General features: G+C 41.7%; 1 protein-coding gene across 5 annotated transcripts in view; it reads left to right on the forward strand.

Moving 5' to 3' along the window:
* Positions 1-23560, forward strand: part of ITPR3 (inositol 1,4,5-trisphosphate receptor type 3) — a 357611-nt gene that overhangs the window by 150335 nt on the left and 183716 nt on the right. For 3 of the 5 annotated variants that reach the window (XM_068269377.1, XM_068269379.1, XM_068269381.1), the window contains 4 exons: positions 1831-1981; positions 8573-8720; positions 14764-14960; positions 20378-20507. In XM_068269377.1, coding sequence (XP_068125478.1) covers positions 1831-1981; positions 8573-8720; positions 14764-14960; positions 20378-20507 — 626 coding nt within the window. The remainder of the gene's footprint in view (positions 1-1830; positions 1982-8572; positions 8721-14763; positions 14961-20377; positions 20508-23560) is intronic. The other 2 variants (XM_068269378.1, XM_068269380.1) reach the window with 2 other exon arrangements.

Below are 23560 nucleotides of genomic sequence, written 5' to 3' on the forward strand. Positions count from 1 at the left end.
GCGTTCCGTTCGTTGGCGTTGCGTTCGTGATGCGTTCAGGCTTTCAGCAGCGTTTGCATTGCGTTCAGATGCGGTTGCGTTTTTTCTTCCCCTAGGGGGACATTACCCATCGCGGTTAACCGCCCCTGGAAGCAACATGTAGCTTCCAGGGGCTCCTTGAACGCCAGTGAAAATCGGGACCCGAACGCCGCGTTTGTGCAAACGCGCGTAAAAGCTTGGTACAAACGCTCCCATTCACTTGAATGGGAGCGTTTAACACCAAGCCCCGAACGCTGGCAGTAAACGCTCTGCAAACGTCCGTCTGAACCAGCCCTAAAGGGTGTAGCAGTTTAGTGAAAGCTATTACTGTGGACTTGTAAAACCTATGTCCAGCCCTAATGCTTTTGTTTGTTATGGCACTTTAACTTGTTGATTTTGGTTTGAGATCCAGAAATACTTGTTTATGTTTGAAGGCAAATGGATATCACTACTTATACTGTACCTGATACACAGAATTAGATCTGCCTTGGAAATTTAAACTTTGCACACTTATTTATTTTTGTATTTTTCCTTCTTCAAACTTCAATAAAGTTTCTTTGAAAAGTAAAAATAAAATAGAGTTTTCTATGCTGAATTATATATATTATGTACTTTATATATCTAAAAGCTCCCCCTTTACATAGAGAGCATCACCCTGATCTTTTGCAGAGACTGTAGCCCAACCTGCCCATTCCTGGATGTTTCACCTATGTGGCATTCTTTCCTTCTTTAGTCAGTGCATTAAATAAATGATATGATATCAGGCAGAGCAGGAGTGGAGTTGCTGAACAGAAGGTTAAGGTAAACCTGATATGGATTGGAATGTAGTACACACTGAATTGCAGGCATCACACTGTGCTTATATGTGTCTTGATTTGTTTCCAAATCATTCAACTCCACTATATAGATGGATGTCATCAAAACCTGGCAGGGCTCACTTGGTGCGGCAACTTCTCTAGCTCTGGCAATCGCCCAGTGGGGAATCCCAACAGCCAGCAGAGAAGTGTGCTGGTAAAAAAAAGTCACAGGTGTGCAGGAAGGTCACCTGAAAATTACATTCCTAGCTCAACTCCAGCCAAACTGTTTACTTTAGATTTTGATAGCTGAAACGTGTTAGAATCTTTTTTTATTGTTTTTTTGTGTCTTGTTATGTAAAAAAGGTGCAGGAATTGGGGCAAATGTATTCAACAAGTATTATAAGAGTAACTAAAATGTTGTTGTATAGGGGAAACGTATAACCATTGTCAAGTTTTAAGTCTTCAGTCCTTTATGGAACTATAAGTATGGGATGGCAAGTACCCGGGGGCTTAACAATAGACCCTGCTAGGGATGCAGCTGCAGGGGGGCCCAGAAGTAGCAGGGGGCCCCATGGGGGAGAAGTTTCTTTTCCCTGTCCTGAGACACTGACAACTAATGGCATGAAGAGAAAAAGCTTTCTGTTGTCTGACAACGATTTGTAGACAGTCCCTATTCAGCCCCCAGCCCCCAAACTCACTAGCCCTCCCCAAGTGCTGTGTACTGTACTGATGCTGGAGAAGTCTGCAGAACCAGTTGTGCTCCATCAGAGATGGACAGAGTGAGTGTAATAAGCAGAGGTTGGGAGCACACTCATCTGTCGGTTTTCTGTATATGTTTTCTGTACACCATATGTGCAAGGGGGGCATCCAAAGATTCGCAGAGGGGCCCAGTGATTTCTAGTTATGTCCATGCAAGAATCTAGCATTATATGGACACCTTGAACTTTCAGTTGCTTATGGTCTGTTTGTTTATTTTCAATCACACTGATTAGGATTGTTTTGTTTCTAAAAATAGCTATGACTCCAATGTCAACGTCACTGAACCCAAAGATGATAAGAAAAATAAGTTCACAAACACAATGGAGTTTGTAGAAGATTATCTGAACACCGTGGTCAGTGAAGCAATGCCATTTGCCAACGAGGAAAAGAACAAACTGACGTTTGAGGTGAGAAACTGTACTGCAAATAAAGCATGTATGATGTGCAACTGGGTTAAGGTGCCCATACATCTAGCGATTTGGCAGCCTGATTGAACAACCAATTTTCAACAATATTATGGAATCGACAAGAGGATCAAGTGTGTTGCAGTATACCCTATCAACAATAATTGACTGATATCTGTGTGAACCATGTTGATTTGTTGATCCAGCAGGGTGGAAGATATCAGTCAATCGTAAAGAAATCTGCTACAGTTATATGGTTTTGATCGACAGAGAATTGATTCTTGTATTCAGAGTATAGAGGCACAACATTGGTCAGATCGATTAGTAAAGGTGAATTGCATAGGATATTGCTTATAGTGTTGTGGGCCACTAGCTGATCGACTTTCAGTCAACTACAGTGTATGTTATCGCCCAACCGCTTAATCGCGCAAAGTAAAATTGCTAGATGTATGGCTACCATTACAGTTCCAGGGCCTCTCTCCTGCCCATTCTTTAAGTGCTTAGACTGTAGAGGGTAAGCAAGGGTTTAAGTGTGGCCTCTGTGAGACTTGCACCAAAAATGAACTTCCAGACAGTTCCATTGTTGGGTAAACTGAAAATGTTTTTTTTTTTTTTTAATCATCATATTGTTGCAGGCTATGGAGAGTGCACAACCTTTATGTCAACCTGTGTGATCTAAGGCGTATGTATACAACAGGTGGTACATGTACCCCTGGGGGTATTTGGGTTGGGATTAGGGGGTATTTGAACTTTTCTTAGTCAATCTATAACAATGAGGTTTTAAATTTAAAATATGCTAAATGATGCATACATGAGCGGGAATAAGTATTTTTAGTTAATTAACTACTTGCCAACTACTCCTCGCTGATTGGCGTGAACGCGGCGGCAGACCCAGGACCGCTCCACGGTGATTGGCGTGAGCGGCTTTCAATGGGGCTAGCAGGAGATTGCATGCGCGCGCATCTCCGCTCTGCCTTCAGTCTCCCAGTGGCCGCCGCTCAGACGGGCACAAAAATAAATAAAAAATAGTACAATTTAATAGAAAAATAATAACATAAATAATTACTAAAAAAATAAACATTGGGGGAGCGATCAGACCCCACCAACAGAGAGCTCTTTTAGTGGGAAGAAAAGGATGGAGGAATCACTTGTGTGCTGAGTTGTGCGGCCCTGCAACGAGCCCTTAAAGCTGCAGTGGCCCAATTAATGAAAAATGGTCTGGTCTTTAGGGGGGTTTAACACCGCAGTCCTCAAGTGGTTAAAAACATAAATTAATGTTTTAAAACAATTTACTTACAAATATTGAGAACTCCTAACAAATATATATATGTATCAAGGGGTACTTGAGATACACTGCAAACTCTGTGTCTAGTATAGGGGTACATGCTGTAATAAGGTCTAACTTTTCAGGAAACGCTATTTCTTGTCAGTAGTATAACAATGCTGGCTCCTTCCCCCTCTTCAGAGGATGGAAAGCACTTTGTTACAAAGCTTTAGTTCCTGTCATGGAAATATGGAGGGAAACCTGAACCTGACTAGATGTTATGTAAAACTTTGCATTTACTTGCTCATCCCTTTCTATGTCCAGTGATACATGTTTCCAATGCTGAAAAGCAAATATAACAAAGAGGTTGGGGCTCCATTGTGCAGCTAAGGCTGGGACCTGTACAAGCCAACAATTCATTTTATGAATTATAAAGAAAAATATATACAGTATTTTGTGTTTTTCTGAAGTAAAGCAGAATGACAATCTTTTGAGTTCAAGTCCATTTTAATCCATACGTTATGTATGTGTCTGGAAACGTCACGTTAGTAACTGTTGTCAGTGTCACTGCCTCTCCCAAACAAAAATACAAAAAGAGGAACATATAGTTCAAGTGTGACTCACAGTAATGTGCTGATCTAAGATTTGTTAAACTAGACATTTAGTTTCATTTGCCTATTCTCCTTATCTCTATGTCTCATCGTTGAAACATGGGGAATAATAAACCGTGGTAGAGTGAGAGACATGGGTGGAGAAAGTACTCCACACTAAGGGCTGGTTTACACGGGCCAGTGCTGGGCATCTGTGGCATCCCGGGTCAAATGCTTTTCTGCAAATGTGCAGAAAAGCATTTGACAGCTTTCTGCGGCGATAAGCATTTTTCACTTCCGCAGGGGGACATGGAGATGCGGTGGTAAGTGACCCTGGAAGCTGCATGTTGCTTCCAAAGTCAGCTGAAACGATGGGAAAAAATGGGATTGGACCGTGGCGTTCGTGCAAAGGTCAAAAGTACGGCACAAGTGCTGGCTGCCCTTCACTTGAATGGACAGCGCTTAATCAACGAGCGTCGCAGCCATCAGAAAACAACCCACAATCACCCATGTGAACCAGCCCTTATCATTTTTTGTTAACATGTGTATGTGCCATAAGGTGCGTACACACGCACTACCAAATGAAACGACGGGTCCACCGGACCATCCCGCTGGGCAGTCTTTAGCCGACAGTATGCGCGTGCTAAAGACCGCCCAGCGGGAGGGTCCAATGGATCCGTCATTGCATTTGGTAGTGCATGTGTTCGCACCTTTACGCTGTCAGATTTGATATGATAAGGCATTGGAAAATGTTTGATCTCATTAACATTAAGATAAATTAATCTTTTATAATAGCAGTACTGCCTGTCTTTAAATCCTTGGATCAGGGTTAGTCTTGGAACACACCATGCAATTTTTACTTCCAATCCTACTTCTTAAAAAAATATACAGTATATAGCCTACTCATTGCCATTTAGTGATCCGAAGCTCAAAATCAATCTCTGATGTGCTGGGAAATATCGATTGAAATACTTACTATTGTTCTGTGTATGTCCTTTTTGATTCATTTTGATTAATACATCAGAGAAATGATTAGAAAAATCTCATCAGAATTTGAAAAATAATGCATACGTGTGTATGGTAGCTTTCTGCTATATCCAACTGATGTCAGATCTGAATATCAATCTGATCACTCGCTTGGATAGGGTCTGAACTGAAAATTACACACCAGGCGTAAGGACCTGTAGCTTTTACATGAAAAGTGCAGGCACAATATACACATAGGACAGGCACACTATACACATAGGACAGGCACACTATAAACATAGGACAGGCACACTGTACACATAGGTCAGGCACACTATACACATAGGACAGGCACACTATACACATAGGTCAGGCACACTATACACATAGGACAGGCACACTATACACATAGGTCAGGCACAGGCACACTATACACATAGGTCAGGCACACTATACACATAGGACAGGCACACTATACACATAGGTCAGGCACACTATACACACAGGTCAGGCACACTATACACATAGGTCAGGCACACTATACACATAGGTCAGGCACACTATACACATAGGTCAGGCACACTATACACATAGGACAGGCACACTATACACATAGGACAGGCACACTATACACATAGGTCAGGCACACTATACACATAGGTCAGGCACACTATACACATACCTTGGCAGGTACATATGGTGGAGACATATAGTGGCTGCCATATTTATTACCTTTTAAACCATATCAGTTTCCTGGCAGTCCTTCTGATCAGTAGGTTTTGAATCACACACCAGAAACAAGCATGTGGCTAATCTAGCCAGATTAAGGGCTTGTTCACACTGGAGGCGTTTTGGGATTTTTTTTAAGAGCCTGCGATTTTTCAAAATCGCCCTGAAAGCGCTTACACCATGCTATCCTATGTGCTAGTTCAGATTAGGGTGATCTGTCCGCTTTCTGCTCAGAGAAGCGCTGTATGGACCATTTTCGGGGCGATTTTGCGACAATGGAAGGTATAGGAAAAACGCAAAGCGCTCACAAAATCGCTTTGTGCATCGATTGCGTTCGCGGTTTTAAGAATAAATACACTGTATTTATTCTTTTCCGGATCAAAGAGTTCACTTCGTGAGTGACGTCAGGAAGTGAAAAAACGGAATCGCTCTGCAAAAACGCCTACAAAAACCCTTACCAAAAGCGTCCAAGGAAAAGAAACTGCCGGGAAGGGAAAACAAATTGCTTAAAAAAAGTCCAACGCGAATTCAAGCGGAACACAATGTGAACGAGGCCTGAGGATGTAGACACACTGTGAGTGCTTTCTGAGCGCTTTTCTGACCATCAATGCTTTGTGTTTTTAAAAAGTGCTCCCATTGGCTTGCATTAAATCACAGTTAAATTGAGGTAAAATTGCCATAAAAGCGATTTTTTTCGTGATTTAAAAATAAGCGCCTAGAAAGTGCTCACAGTGTGTCTAAGCTAGAGTATTTAAAAAGAAAGAAATGTAAATGAAATTGACATTGTTTAAAAAGCGATACATATGTCAGCCTTTCTATTCCCCTCACTTCAGGTATGCTTTAATAAGATCTGACAAAAACTAGCATGAAAGAAGTATGGTCACACCCAACTTACAGCCGAGTTCTGGATCTCTGAACTGCCAGTGAAGGGAAATCTCCCTGATGGGGATACTGATGACAATGAAAATCTATTAGAGGGATTGATTTTTTTTCCATTCTATCCAAAACTCAGTGACCTACAGGGCAGTGTAATTCCAGTTATTTGCAAACATTTTGGTGGTTTACACTACGCATGCCCAAACAGCTAGTAACCAAAAATGTGGCAATCATTACGGTACATTGATCGCAACATTTATCACTCAATAACTACATGAGTATTACATTAAGAAAAAATCAATAGTAAAGCCTGAAATAAGGGAGTGTGCTTAGACTACGAAGTACAAGTCCTCACAAAGTCTAAACCTTTCTACTCATATCCTAGCAGCCAATTTCCTGATATTAAGGAAGGTTACTAGGGCGCACTGGCATGGTTTGATAGCTTTTAAAGGGAACCTGAAGTGAGAAGAATATGAAGGCTGCCATCCTTATGCCCTTATATGCAATGCCAGTTGCCTGGCTGTCATGCTGAGTTTTGGCTTCAGTTGTTTTTGAGTCACCTGCAACAAGCAGGCCGGTGGAGTCAGGCTAGGGTTATGCTTATTCTGGGTCAGTGACTTGAAGTTCTAGAGGCAGAACATTAACAATGGCATTGTTTACAAGGAAATGACGATGACAGCCTCTGTATTCCTCCCACTTCTGGCTCCCTTTAAGTCAAAATAGCACACATGAGTATATGTATTGCATTAAGAATTGCTCTGTGATAAACCATCCCATGTACATCTCCTAGACTTGCAGTCTTTTGAAATAGAATGATTGGAGATGCAAGCTAGTTCTCCCTACTTCTTTACACAGGTTATTGGCTTATCCACTCAGGTGTTGTTTCTCAGAGTTCCCATTCTGCTTTGTTAAATGCTGATGGCTATGGTGTGTGAGGCAAACTCTGTCTGTATACGTGTGCTGTTTTGTCATTGTGATAAAGTGTTCATGCTGCAAAGCAACCGTGCATATGCATTTGTTAACGCAAACCTGAACTGAAAAGTAAAATTCAAAACATAGTCATGTCATACTTACCTTCTATATAGCCTGCTCCTCAATCTCTTTCTCCTTTCCCGCTTCCTGTTTGTCCACTGTGGATTTTTACATCCTACATATTAAAAAAAATTGCAATGACCCCATAACAGCTTCCGGGTCAGCACTCCTTTAATCAGTAATATCGCTTGAGCCATAGGGAAACATGGGCATTACCTTGCACATCAGTTGATCTTTTAGTTATACATGACAGCAACTAATATAGTGAAATAGGGCCCTAAGGCTTTCAGCTTCCTGTGAGACAAGTCTGACAAGATCTTGTCAGAATTGGAATTAATCATTGTACTGGTATGTAATATTCATTTGCAATTACATCATGTGTTTATTTTAAGTAATTTTACTCGGTTAAAGGACAACTGAACCGAAAAGTATATGGAGACTGCCATATTTATTTCCTTTAAAGTGGACCCAAATTAAAAATACAAGATTTCAGAAATAAAATCTATTTTCTAAATTATAATAATAAATAGCAGCCTTTTTTCAGCTACATGATGACAAATATAAAATATTTTACATTTATTGGAGGAACCCCTCCCTTCTTTTCAAATTGCCGGGACAAAATCCGGCAAACTGGTGGAGTAGCTGGTGTTCGGCAAAGGAGGAAATGGCTGCCACCTGTATAATCCTAGTTATGAAAAGAGAAGGGTGAAAAGCATGCACTGAAACGATCATAGGTTTGAAGGAGTGTTTATTTATCTTTGTACGTGTCAGAGTGGTGCAACTAAATCTTTTTAATTAAAAAAATGTTTGGTTTGGGTCCGCTTTAAGCCTGGCAGTCCTGCTGATCCTCTGCCTCTAATAATTTTAGCCATAGATCCTGAACAAGCATGCAGTAGATCAGGTGACATTGTCAGATCTGACAAGATTAGCTGCATGCTTGTTACTGGTATTATTCTGCAGCCAAATAAATCAGCAGGGCTGCTAGGCAACTGGTATTGTTTAAAAGGAAACAAATATGGCAGCCTCCATATTACTTTACCTTCAGTTCTCCTTTAAGGTTCACTTTAACAGTTCAGACATCATGATTGGTTAAATACATGATCAATGACCTGATATATTACTTTTTTTTTTTTTAAGGTGGTCAGTTTGGCACGTCATCTGATATATTTTGGCTTCTACAGCTTCAGTGAGCTTCTTCGGCTGACGCGGACACTTCTAGGGATCATAGACTGTGTCCACAATCCACAGGCCATGCTGCATCCGATGTACAGTGATGACGGAGCAGGTAAGACCAGCATGTCAGGTAATCGTAGAACTCGCAGTGACTTCTAATATCCTGACAGTCAGTTTTACGCCATACGTTAGGGATGAAAAATATCAATTGTGAATCTATTTTCACTGAACGTGGATCCGATACAGACTTTTGCTGCCTTCATTTTTCAGCCCCTTACTTATAGTTTGTTGGGCATTCTCTCCCCTCCCCCCCCCCCATGTCTTTTAAAATTGTATTTATTACCTAATTGCATGTAAATGAATGTATCCACACCCCCAGGTCCTCCAGCGCCTAGGCATTCTGAGTCCCATGCTGCAAGTGCTGATGGGAGCTCAACCTGGGGAGGAGGAGGCTATTGCTGAATCATGCACAAGATTTCAGAGGCAAGGGGATGGAGAGGGGAGTGGAGTTTTCGCAGGCTGTGTAATGATGGCAAGCAAAATATGGCTGCTCTCATTTGATTACAGGAAGAAATAATCATATACTTTTAAAATCTGTTAAAGCTAGATTTACTGTGTAAACCATCTAAACTTTAGATAAGATATATAGACAAGTTAAGGTGGCCATACACTTATAGATTTGCAGTAGATTCGACTATCCGATAGATTTCTGTCAGATGCCTGTCAAGTAAAATCTGACAGGAATCTATCTGATGTGTGCCGCACACTAGGAACAGATTTCCAATAGATTTCAGGATGAAATCTATTGGAAATAGATCTAAATGCATTATTGGACCACTAGATCCAATGCAACTCTATGGGCCATCGATCTGCTGCCCGCAGCAGATCGACATAGATTTTCCATCCTGTCAGATAGATCAAATTGATCTAAATCGGCTGCAAATTGATCGATCGGCAGATTTTATAGAATCGATTTCCAATCGATTAAATCCATAGAATCGATAGATAGCTGAAATCGACCAATGTAAGGGCCCCTTAACTTGCTATAGTTTGTTTTTCAACTTGGATTCGCAGTCCAATCCCACCATCTCCTTGGCCTGCATAGGAAAGAACAGTTATACCTGCATTATTGCTTAGTTTTGTAAACACCATTTGTGGCACGGTTTATAAATACAGCATAAATGTTGGCAATAATGTATTTTGAGCAGTAGTGATGACCAGGGGAAAAAATACCGTATATTCCGGCGTATAAGACGACTGGGCGTATAAGACGACCCCCCCAACTTTTCCAGTTAAAATATAGAGTTTGGGATATATACTCGCCGTATAAGACTACCCCTCTTCCAACGCACACCAAATAAAAATTTGAAAAAAATCATATACTGGTGCTGTACTGTACTGTATGTGGTACCCAGTATATAAGCGAATGACTATGGTTGGAATGGTCAACTCTCCCTTAGGTTAGCTCTCCTTGTCTACCTGTTTATCACATTGCTTACCTGTTAATCAAAACATGCATTATTTCACCCTTCTAGCCCACCCTTGTATCCTATTTACCTCCTTCTCTGCCTCTCAGATCTTGCACATGTGTGCCTGCGCCGCTTCACTACAGTCCTCAGCAGCGAGATCTGAGAGTCGGTAACAGGGTAGGGTGTATCATCCGGCATCAATGACACCCGGCGTATAAGACGACCTCTGACTTTTCAGAAGGATTTCAAGGGTCTTATACGCCAGAATATACAGTAGTTGTAGCTCTAGGCAGAGCTTCCCTTTTTACATGAAACTTTTAGTGTGATCACTGCACTCTTCAGCCCACCCCGATAAGAAAAGTGTTCTGAGTAGTAAGTCGCACAAAGTTGGGAATAAAACATATCTTTAGAATATGCATTTGGCAAAAAGCTGACGGTATCCTCATTCAACGAATGAAAACAGACATAAGTACACATGTGTGAATTATATATAGTGGGGGACTAGTAGTTTTATAACATTGATTCCCATCCTGGATATTAGAAGTTGCTTCTGTGTAGTGTGTATACTCTGCTTGTGCAGGACAATCGCCAGTATTGCTCGCCTATGTTTGCCGCTAAATATAAAAATATTTTCATGATTGAGCTGCTGTGATGCTTCTGTGTGTAGCTATTAGCATGTGTTTAAGCTGCATGTATTGAAAATGAGTGTGTTCTGCTCCTCAGTTATTGCCAACAAGAGAAGAAGACTTGTCTGCAGCTTGCTACTGTGATTTTGCTATGCGTAATCTATGCAATATCCAGCTAGCTTGTTTGCATGGAAAGCGCTTCCTGCATGATCCATTTTACTGCAAGTGCTGCCAACGCTTAGGCAACATGTGGACTTCGTAAGCTGGCCAAACATGGTACATTCTGATAAAACATTCATCATACTACAGATAATAGTATGTGGGCACAGAGGAAATTACCTCTCTATAGAACAGAACATACACCTCTTATTTTATCCGGTGACCGATACAGTTGTGTCAGTCACACACAGTTGGGCATCACATGAGGGCTACACATACAGTCTACAGACCAAAAAAATTACCAGGTTTCTTTAAAAAGTAATGTTCACAGAAACACACACCACATTTCAGAAGAAGCTAAATGAGTAGAAGTGCCTTTCTCTCAGCTGCCATCCAGCTAGTGCCTTTTTATAGCCAACTGTTGCCATTCAGAGGTACACAAAACCCTGCATTGGCTGATGGGAATGTATAGGAAATGTAATCTTTATATTGGCCTTTTCTCCTGGCGGACCCAAAGCGCTTAAGCTGTAGCCACTAGGGGCACACTTTATAAGCAACGCAGGAGGCATTCAGTAGAACAGGAAGGGTCAAGATTCAAACCCTGGTCCTGCTGTGTCAGAGGCAGAGCCCTTAAAGGGAACCTAAACTGAGAAGGATATGGATTTTTCCTTTTAAAATAATACCAGTTGCCTGACTCTCCTGCTGATCCGGTGTCTCTAATACTTTCAGCCACAGCCCCTCAACAAGCATGCAGATCAGGTGCTCTGACTGAAGTCAGACTGGTTTACCTGCATGCTTGTTTCAGGTCTGTGATTCAGCCACTACTGCAGCCAAACAGATCGGCAGGACTGCCAGGCAACTGGTATTGTTTAAAAGGAAGCTTCCATATCCCTTTCAGTTTAGGTTCCCTTTAACCAGTTCATTCCCCAGCCATTGCTGCATAGTGTACTCAGTCACAGCAGGACCCTCTGTTACATTGTGACTGGTCCATAGTTCACAGCTATAATTTGTCAGGACTTTTATTTACTTACCCAGTATTGCGAGGTCTTATGTACCTTGGTAAAGCCACTTCTGGGTATGGAAATTTGCTGATTAGTTTATAAAAAAACACCCTGAGGGTTGCCACAATGAAGGAGATGCTGTACATCCTGAGAGCAGCCGCCCCTCCATGTTAATCAAGAAAAGCAGATCAGGGCCTGTGTCCAGGTGAACAGAATAATTTTAGCAAAATACTGTGAACATTTTGCAAATGCAAAATAGCACTTTTTGTTGCAAAACAGTGATTTTGTGTAATTGTGCCATTCATCCTTTTTTGCAGCCTCCAGTAAGTTTCTTTGGTGTAATATGAAAGTTGGTGGCAGTGAAAAGTGAATCTGCCAGTAACATCCCCAGTCTATTTCCTGCATAATGAGCCTGACACACTTATAGTATGGCTTTGTCTCCAGGCTGGTCCATCTCTGCAGACTTTGCAGTTTTGCCAGGAAAAAGCCCCCAGGCAGAGAACTGCCAGCTTCCTTGTTGCAGGGATCCGAGGAGGTTATTCACATACTTACCAATTCAACATTTGTTCTGCAAAGTTTAGATCAAGTTTGAGATGAAGGAGTGAGGTGTGAATCCAAGGAGCAGGAAATCATTTGATGAAAGCTGATAGAGCTTGAACAACACTGCTTTCAGTTGTTAAAGGACTGTACCTTAAAATATCTCTTCACAAAAAAAGCTTTAAAAGTAGTCTGCAATCAATAATGCTAATAATATGCATTACTGATTTTGCTTCAACATCAAGATGAGAGAAGAGAGGCTATACCTGTGTGTTTATATACAGCACTGAGTCTTGTCTGCTTCACCAACCACTTGTTCTGTGCTCACTAACATTACACTAACTATAACAGTACCCTTATGTGTTGTTTTTACACATTTACTCCCACAGCCAGCCTGAAATCTCTCTCACAGCTTACACTTCTGATTTCCACGCTTTTATTCTTTTTCAAGCAACACAGCAGCCTATACTGAGTTCTTTCTGTTCTGCAGGAGAGCATCCAGACTGACTTTGGTAGTAAGTTGGTCTTAAGGTGGCCATACATCTCTCGACTTGCCAGCCAATCAAATCGGTGCCACCAAGAGCATGCACGATCAATGATGTGACCAATTTCAGGCTGAAGCTGGCTGCATGTATCGATCGGTCTTGCCACAGAATGTTGGGCCGTCGTGGTCGATCATGTGAGCGGCAGGTAACAGCGATTGATATAGGGACAAGCAACGAACGTGACAATACCCTCGCCACTGTTCCCCCTAGTGTATAAATGTGCCTCCCGTGTATGCATTTATATATTACCTGTCCTATGTCGCCCATCACCTTACACATGCACCACACTCTAAACACCGGTGCCGTGTTTGATCGTGCTACCCTAGTGCTGACTTTTGCAGTGAGTAATATGCATGCTCAGTGGAAACTTTAAAGAGGAAGTGTCGAGAAAATCTTAAAATTTAGAGCACATACAAATAAGAAGTACATTTCTTCTAGAGTAAAATGAGCCATAAATTACTTTTCTCCTATGTTGCTGTCACTTACAGTAGGTAATAGAAATCTGACATTACCGACAGGTTTTGGGTTAGTCCATCTCTTCGTGGGGGATTCTCAGCATGGCCTTTATTCTTTATAAAGACATTCCCTGAAAAAGATTTATACAAAGATGCTGGCCAGCCTCCCTCCTCGCTGCACACTATTTTGGCAGCTGGACGGAGCAACTGCCATTCACTAAGTGCTTTTAAAAATAAAAAAACCCTGAGAACTACCCATGAGAGGATGGGCTAGTCCAAAATCTGTTGGTAATGTCAGATTTGTACTACTTCCTGTAAGTGATAGCAACATAGGAGAAAAGTAATTTATGTCTCATTTTATTCTGGAAGAAACATACTTCTTATTTGTATATGTTTACATGTATTTTAAATTTTAAGATTTTCACTACCGTGGTCCTTTAAACAAAGTACCCCAAAATATCTCCGCAGCCACGTCTCCTACACTCCCCAAATTTTGAAGGTATGGTGGGGAACCCCTGAACTAACTCTGTGCCAAATTGCAGTTCCCAAACCCCACTAGTACATTTTTTGGGCAGCACAATCCAACTCGGCATTGGTGGCGTGTATATCGGTAATGGAGCAGCGGGGTTCTGAAGATGTATGGGCACTGCATAGGACAGGTAATGTAGAAAGGCACACACGGAGGTACATTTATACACAATGGCAGCAGTGAGCTGGCTGACTTGGCCGATTCCCGACATATTTCATAATCGGGAATCGGCCTGTGGTGTATGGGCAGGCAACAGATCTCTCTGTAATCAGATTCGATCTGAAAGAGATTTGTCTCTTGGTTGCATCTGCCCATCATCGTTAGATGCATGGCTACCTTTAGGGTGCTGTTATGGTTTGTGTACTGTTAGTAGAAGAAGAGGCTGATGGTGCAAATGAGGTGGGCTGCCAAATAAATGGAACAGTTGTATGTAAACAAAGGGGCTCTGCTGTGTGTCTAGGAATAGAATCATGATTACTAATGCTATATATTTACATTATTAATCAGTGGACACCTTTAATGCTTTCTGTGAAGACCTATCCAAAAATACATATTATAGTATCTTGAGAGTTTAGGTTGGGATGGTAAATGGTTTCATAAACTTTATAAAATAAAACATTAGCCAGCCTTCAAAATGTATAGTGAGATCAAAGCTAAGTAAAAGGGTTAAACACTAATTATTGTAAGTTTGTAGAAGCTGGAACAGTGGGGTGGGGCACATACTTGTACATGCGGACATACCCATAGAACAAAGAATATCTCTCCATGAGTGGCCACCTTTACGGGTTCATCTGGTTGTTGTGTGGATCATCCTAACAAATGTTGGTTTTACAGAAAAAAATATCAGGCGATCTATACAAGGCGTGGGACAGATGATGTCCACAATGGTTTTGACTCGGAAGCAATCTATGTTCAATTCCTCTTCACCTATGAATTCTGTAGTGAGTCAGGACACCTCTAAGACGAAGAGGGTGGATACTGAGAATGTCACCGTCATGGAAACCAAGCTGAAAATCCTGGAGATCCTACAGGTTAGTATGCTGTCTTATCTGGTATTAGCTGGAATTTGGCAGGCGGGTTATAAAAGCTGCATTATGCTGTAAACACAGCTAAAAGGAAGTACTCCGTTTCTGCTCATAGAAATGATAATCTCAAGGGTTGGCAGATCACTGGCAAAAGCCAGTCCCAGCAGAACCACAAACATCATTGTTGACTTTATCTGAAAGCACAGAGTGTGGATGTGCAGTAGCCCATAACAATCACTAATACACTTTTGATCAGCTTGGTGTAGCCAGGTTGCTGACAGATGATTGCTGTCCGGTAGCTAATAGTACACAATTCAAAATTTAAAAAATCACAGCAGCCAAGTACTTTCTTTCATCTAGAACTTTTGCACTGAATTGCACACACAGCCTTTTAAAACCAGAAAGTATTACCTTTGTTTTAAGAAGGAAATGCTATAGTCCAGTGCTATCAGTGGAGGAATCGTCCTTTACTTCATCCTACCACAAAAATGCATGCGACTGGGAACCCTGCTTCTGTACACCACAACTCGTTTGCTGTAGAGCCTTGGTTCACCATACCCCCTTGTTCAGGGCCATTTCTGGCAATTTTTGTGCCCTATGAACGGCTCCTCGTGTTCCCAGGCAAGGTACACCTCACGAGCCCAGACTCACCGAACCCTTATAAGAAGCCGCTCCCATAATTGTTATGAGGGGTGTGTTGCCAGTTTCTAAAACTCTGTTTTTTTGCTGAAGGACCTGGGTTTTTACAGGTTGAAATATTGTCCTGAATGTCCAGAAAAGTTCCATCAATTAATACAGACCAAGTGTAAAATAATTACAGCTTAATTAGCACATTAAGAGCACCTGCCTTGTCACTGTCATGCTATTCAGGCCTGCTTTGTTATGTTTATAAGTAGCACCCATTTAGGTGTTAAAAATTACCATTCATCCTTTTCTTAATGGAACTGGCAGTAGTGTACAGGTAGTCCCCGACAAACAATCCTCCAATACCAACGGCCTGAAAATGTGAACTTTTATTCTGTGGGAACAAAGTGGGATTTGTTTCCCAAAACACCTTGTAGTTTTTGAGAAAATCAATTTTTAAAAATTCAAAGAAAAATGGTTTGTAAACTGGTAAAATTACATTTTGCTGCAGTACACTGAGGGCACGGGGGACAGTGGTGACATAGTATGGGGACACTGAAGTCACAGGGCAACAGAGGTGACACAGAGGGGGACACTGGAAGAACAGGGGGGCATAGAGGGGGTACAGAGGACAGAGATGGCACAGTGTTTTGACTTAAGAACAGATTCAGGTTAAAAAAGAACCCACAGTCCTTATCTCTTTCGTTAACCAGGTACTACCTGTGTAAAAATTACACAAAGCACAATGTGCTAAGAATAGCGCCATCTGAGACCTTAAAGAGAGGGAAGAGCCGCGTGTCCGCAGCTATAGCCCGCGCCGTGCATGCAGATACACGTGCACGGCTCCTGCTGGCCTGACTTAGAAGCTGGCTATTGGGGTCAGCTCCCGGAGGGTGCAGACTCGCCGTGGGTTCAAACAGAATGCATGTTCCTTATACCTGATTTTCCTATGCCTAAAAACAGTCCCGTCCTTGTTGATGAAAGTCAACAAGTCAACACAGCTGTATAAAAGTCCATGGAATTGTGTGTATTCGGTATTTAGTCTATATATCAGGAGTTCAGAATGCCTCACTTAGCCACAGTTGTATAAAGAACTGATCTTCAAGGCTCTACATACCGGGTACTCCCCAGGAAGTATTTATTTATTTATTGTATTTATAAAGCGCCAACATATTATGCAGTACTGCATTGATGGTATTAGAACTGCATGCAGACAACATATAATTTTCATTCGACAGCATGGCTGTAGTATACTTTGCAATGCACATAGTGAAGGACCTCTGAGTAAAGTGTGACCCACCAAAAAGTCCTGGCGTGGTTCTCACTGACCAAATATACTGACTTGATTGCCTGTATTAAACTGTAAATAGTATTCACAGATACCATAATTAAAATGCTACACCCGTACTGAGACTGGAATGGGGAGGGGACACCTCTCTGTGCCATCCTGCTGACTGGCAGCCATCGTGAGGGTTAGTTTACATTGGCTTGTATTATGTGGTGGCATCCATTTGTTTGGGTTTATATAGTATATAATTCAACAGTGTATTACTCACTATTTCAGACACAAATATTTATTTCTGTATGCGTTATCTAGCTTTGGATAGGACAATTTTATTTTGGGTACATATTTATATATAACTGTTTGAAATTGGATTGCTTCCATGACAGCACATACTAATTAGTCATACTTAGTAAATTATTATTATCAACCAGTGAATCACCTTGTGACTATTTCTATTCTGGGTTTGTGCGTGTTTTTTGTATGTGATTTCTGTATACAAATGGTTGAAACAAAGTTCATATGTCTAATGCGTTATGAATTGGAGTCAGCCATTATCCTATAAATTGTGCCTCAATTTGTACTCCTCACACAGCTGTGTGGTGAGTTATTGCCCTTCTCTGGATACTCACATCAACTATCTTGGTTTCAGCATTTGAAACACTTCCTATATCTATATATTGCTGAAACCAAGATAGCTGTATATGTAGCTCCACCCTCCCACTGAGGCTTAACCTAGGTTAAAGAGTAACTGTTAGGCATAAATTAAAAAAATAGTTCTGGATATCCCTCATTAGCTAAGCCTAAAAAGATGTTAAAAATGCATTGGCACAGTAAAAAATCATTCTCACTTTTAAATTAATATGATTTATAAATCCTCTTGCTCCCAGCTTCTAACTCGTACGCAGAGCCGCTATAAGAGAAGTAGCAATGTATGCTGGGCGGCTTTTTTTTTCCTTTGCTGTTCCCTGCTCCTCCCCTTCATTTAATATTCCTCCCCTTACGAAGTAGTGCAGCCTCATTGGCTGCTTTCTCTGGCCCTGAAGTTTTCCCCACCCCCGCCTCTGTTCTTCTCTGATCGGCAATACAGACGTCCCGCATACGTTTATTGTAGCTGCCTGCCTGAGTGAGGGGCTCTGCAGAGTGGGGTAAAGATGGCAAGCGGCACGCTCCAGACCCGTGCTGCTGGTGGCAAGGCTGTGTGTGTAGTGCAGAGAGAGGTGGACTTCAAATAGCGACAGCGTGGCTCATCTGCAGCGGCTCCCTCCTCCAGCATTGTGTCTGTGAAGCTGCAGCTGCCAGCAACTACGTGATTCCTGGATTGCTGATGACAGAAGCCTCACATACACTATGCTGGAATGAGGGAGTCCCTGCAGATGAGTACACACTGCTCGGTAATTAAGAAAAAAAAAATAAACACAGGGCGGCCAGAAACTTTCAGCGCTCTCCTCTTCTTCTCCTAAGGCGGCAGACCGTGGTCAGCTCCACTGCATTCTGTCCGGGAGGATGTGTCACTGGGCAAAGGCTCTGACAGTCCCAGGAGCAGAGATGATGTGCGGGGAGGAGGGGAGGGGGGGACTCTGGGCTCACATTCCTCAGGGATAGTGAAGGGGTACTCAGCTTTCAGTAGTTGGAGGTGGAGGAATACCAGCTGCATAAGCTTTCTTTATCTGCTGCTAGTTTCCTAACTGAAGGCTGGCTGGCAGCAGAACATATATCAGCTTAGCTTACTACACTAACTACTAGGATTGGTAGTGCAGCACTAATAATAGGTGACTGTGAGCAAGTGTGGTTTAGCACTTCATGCAGACAGACTGGCTACTTCACTCAACTACTGAGCAGCAGGTGGGAGTGTCTGAGGGCTTGGAAGAGGGAGTGCTAATGCATATTAAGTCAAAAGGAGGAGGGCAAACAGTAAGGGAGGAAATTACATCACAATTGGCTTCACGCACAGTCATCCTAAAATGGAACCTCTCAGGAATAGAAATCTCTTATTTACTATATATAATTCACTACAAAGCAAAACATGGACAGTGCAATGCATATGTTGTGTAAGTACACCAAGTATGTATCTACTTGTATATGTGTTGTTGTTTTTTGAGACACTATGCGTAACAGCTCCTCTTTAATAAGATATGCAGATTTCTCCGCCCAGAGCATTCTGGGAGACCAGGTATTATTTCTGCTGGCTTTGAAACAACAGTAAACCAGCATTCCTCAGTGATTCACCTGCCAGCAGTAAAGAGGTGGCCACCTGTGATAACTTTGAGAATGCAAATCAGGGCGAGGAAAGATTTTACAATGGGCAAACACTGACTAAATCATTTATAAATGCATATTTTATTTTATTCATTACATTATATTATATTCCATAAAGTTTCTCTTGAAGACATTTATTTTCCCCATATAAATGCTTTCCAAAGCACAAGTAGCAGGAAATATACACAGTACAGGAGATTGGCCATTATTCAATTCACTTTTTCAAGTTTTCTCCTAGGAGATAATTTTTCATCTTCTGTTTAAAACAACTTTTTAGCACTCTGAAATTGAAAACGTATTCAAAAGTTGGTGAAAAAAGTACTGTCAAAATTATTCAAGTATTGGCTTGCTTGCTGGCAGATTGAAAGGCATTTTACTGATAAGGTGTGAAAATATCACCTATGAGAAAACGTAGTACCCCTGAACTTTAATCCTGATGTCCGCATCCTCCAGGTGCTGGAGGGTGCGGATGGTGCTGTGACATACCTATGTCCCAGCAAGGCATGTAAATCAGAACTCCAGGGCCCATATGCAATTAACTTTTTTCACCTGAGTTTTCACCTAGGAGATAATTTTTATCTTCTCTAAAAAAAACAACTTTTCAGCATTTTACAATTTAAAAAGTACCCAAACGTTAGTGAAAAAGTACTATCAAATTTATTTTGAGTGTTTTCTTGCTTTCTGGTGGCTTAAAAGGCATTTTATGCCAAGGTGCGAAAATATCACCTAGAAGAAAACTTAGGTGAAAAAGGTAATTGCATATGGGCCAAAGTATGTTGTAAAATATCCAGTTCAGGGGTACTTTAAGCGAAAAGGAGAATTGAATAAGGGCCTATAGAGGTAGAACAGTCGTTTCAGCAGGACCATCAATCGCTCTGCTCATTTCCTAACTGTATGAACCTATGAAATCAGTTTATATAGGATCTACAATAATAAGAAATATAGATCTTAAAATATTCTTCACATAAAACTATATAATTAATGCAACTTTAGAGTTTACTTGAGCAATTTATAGGAAGAGTGCACATAAGGAGAACCATGAACTTTAACAATCTTGTTTCTTCTTTTTTTTTTCTAAATTGATTTAGATGGTCCATTTATCAATATAGTGTAGTTCAAAGATTCTTTGTGCTTAGTGCTGTGAATTGGCAGGTGACGACCCTGAGCTCTATGGGAGAGCAGTGACATTTATGGACACGAGCAACCTATTCAAGTATTCGTTCACTTTTCTCAGCGCTGTTTGCCTTTTTCTTGTCAGTTCATCCTGAATGTGAGACTGGATTACAGGATATCATACCTGCTCTCCGTCTTCAAGAAGGAATTTGTGGAAGTTTTCCCAATGCAGGACACTGGAGCGGACGGAACGGCTCCAGCCTTAGATAACGCAAGTAAGTTCTAAAATATACTAAAGAAAGTGGAACACATGATTGATGATTTGTTTATATAGAGCTATCATGTTCTATAGCGCTGTACACTGAGCGCAATACAATACAGACCCCAATTTGAGGCAAGGCCTCAGAGGCCATGGCCTAGGGCACCAGGAAGCAAGGGGCGGGCAGCCGCTGGCATACTTGTTAAATTGCTAAACATGTAAATGGCAGCAGTCATCAACCCGGTATGCAGCAGTGAAGGACATTACAGGATGGGGGGAGAACAGCACAGGATGAAGGAAGCACAGGAGCTTGGTGGTGGGGTTGGTGACAGTGGGACTTGGACAGTAAAATGTAAAAATCTGGCCCTGCCCCAATGAGTAACCAGTATCTGCACAGGCCTATTACAACAGGAACATCCAGCAATGCAAATAAATAACACGTAATAAGTAATGCCTATAAATGTGTAGAACTAACTATTTTACAGCTCAGCCTAATTTATTTACTTTGTGGATTGCCTTTCATTTCTATTGTTTGCTACTGGAAGCATGATTTGGAGATGTCACCCTAATCCAAGCAGCAGTGGGGTTTTCAGGTGTGGCCCTCTGCATCTAGAAATATGACATTGGTTTAGTTCCAATGTTAGTTCTATGAGACTTTCTATGTTTGGTCACACAGTTACTGCACTAGGTATCGAGACCGCAGAGGAGGGGGTGTAGCAATTTGTGGCAAAACAACTCTGCAGCTCAGAGCCCTGAATGTTGGCTCAACAAAGTCTTTTGAATGTATAGGTGCCCAGATCTCAGCTGGTAAAGGCTTCAAAATTTTAGTGGTTTATCGTCCCCCCGGAGATGCTGACCCATTCCTACAGGAATTCTCAGAACTTCTGGCAATGCTAACTCTGTCTTATCCGAGATGGATCATCCTTGGTGACTTCAACGTCTGGGCTGATGACACTCAATCACAAAATGCAAATGAACTAATAAATCTCATGGGTGGACTAGGCTTCACACAAGTTGTAAAATCTGCTACCCACAGAGGAGGGCATACGCTAGACTTACTGTTCCACCTTGGAATGGACATTAGTAACATAACAGTAACCCCAGTGATGTGGTCAGACCATCACATAATACAGTTTACTGTATTTGAACATCACCCTATCAAGGAGCTCCCTAAAGAAACGATCAAAATCCGTTCCCTGAATAAATGAACACCGGAGAGGATAACTGCCAACCTGGATTTTACAAATCTGCTCCACAGTCAAATGGACCCAAACACTCTAGTAACCCAGTACAACAACACGATATATGAAACACTTGACAGTATTGCTCCATGGCGCACCAAATCAGCAACCAAAAAGCAGAAAACTAATTGGTTTGACAAAACCATCATGGATCTAAAAAAGAAAGGACGCAGACTTGAAAGACAGTGGCGTAAATCAGGGTCTGAGGAGCACAAATCTAGCCTAATTCAACACCTCAGACAATACCAACAAGCAATAACCAAGAAAAAATCAGACTTTATCTCGCACAAAATATCTACAGCCAACAACAGAGCTGGTCAACTCTTCCACACAGTGGAATCACTCTGCAATCCTTCCTGCCTAAAAGCCCCAACCACATTCTCCAGGGAAAGGTGTGAAGAATTCTCTGCCTTCTTCACAAACAAGGTGTCTACCATCCGTGCCAGCATTACACCAACATCAATTGACCACTGGACTTTGCATCTGCCTACTACCGTACCACCATGGCAAGTCTTTGACACTCTGAGTGAAGAAGATTTTGGAATTCTCATTCAAAGTCTCCGCCCCACTACCTGCGACCTGGATCCTGGCCCAACTGGATCCTTAATGCAGTGCCCAGAGCTGATCAGGCCAGCACTTCACAAAATCACTCAGTGCTCCTTGCAAAGTGGACTTTTCCCAGAAAAATTAAAGAAAGCAATCATAAAACCCCTCTTGAAGAAACCATCACTAGATCCTGATTCTGTAACCAACTACAGACCTGTTGCGAACTTACCATTCCTATCAAAAGTTATCGAGAAAGTAGTCGCCAACCAGCTGGAAGCCAGGCTTACAGATAACAACATCTTTGATACTTTTCAGTCAGGATTCAGGAAAAGGCACAGCACTGAAACGGCATTAGTCCGAGTAATGAATGATCTACTTACTGCAAGGGACAAGGGTGATTGCTCAATTTTGATTCTTCTTGACTTGTCTGCAGCATTTGATACTGTGGATCATGAAATACTAATCCAGCGACTGAAGAATTACTGTGGCCTAAGGGGTACTGTTCTTAGCTGGTTTCAGACCTTCCTATCTGGCAGGACACAGCAAGTATGTCTGGGCACACACTACTCTAATCCAGTGCCACTTCCCTATGGAGTTCCACAGGGTTCTGTACTATCACCATTACTCTTTGCAGTCTACATGCTCCCACTGGGCAAAATAATCCAGAACTATGGCCTAGGATACCATTGTTATGCAGATGACACACAACTATATCTGTCCTTCAAGCCTGGCACCCAAGACCCATCAGCATCCATAAATGCGTGTCTAGTGGATTTACAAAATTGGATGAACACCAGCTGGCTGAGGCTGAACTCTGACAAAACAGAGGTGTTGGTGGTAGGTGGTCCACACATGACGGATAAAGTTCAAAACGCTCACCACCTCAAACTAGCAATTGGGGGAGATACTGTACAGTATAAAGACTCTGTGCAAAACCTTGGGGTGATCCTGGATGGAAATCTAAAACTCAAACAGCAGATATCAGCTGTCGTCAAGTCTTCCTTCTTTCATCTAAAGGTGGCCACTAATGATTCAATCTTTTTCATCCAATCTTACCATTTCTATGTAATATAAGGTAACTGCCTGAAGTATCCATTCAGTATATTCATTCAGTTTACCCTTATACTACATAGATTTGGTAAGATTGGATGAAAAAGGTTGGATCATTAGTGGCCACCATAAGAAATATAGCGAAAATCAAACACCTTATCCCAGCTGAAGACCTACCTGCCCTGGTTCATGCATTTGTATCCTCCCGCCTAGACTACTGCAACGCCCTGTT

This window comes from Hyperolius riggenbachi, chromosome 2 (genome assembly GCF_040937935.1).
Source record: "Hyperolius riggenbachi isolate aHypRig1 chromosome 2, aHypRig1.pri, whole genome shotgun sequence".
In the NCBI taxonomy this organism is placed as follows: domain Eukaryota; kingdom Metazoa; phylum Chordata; class Amphibia; order Anura; family Hyperoliidae; genus Hyperolius; species Hyperolius riggenbachi.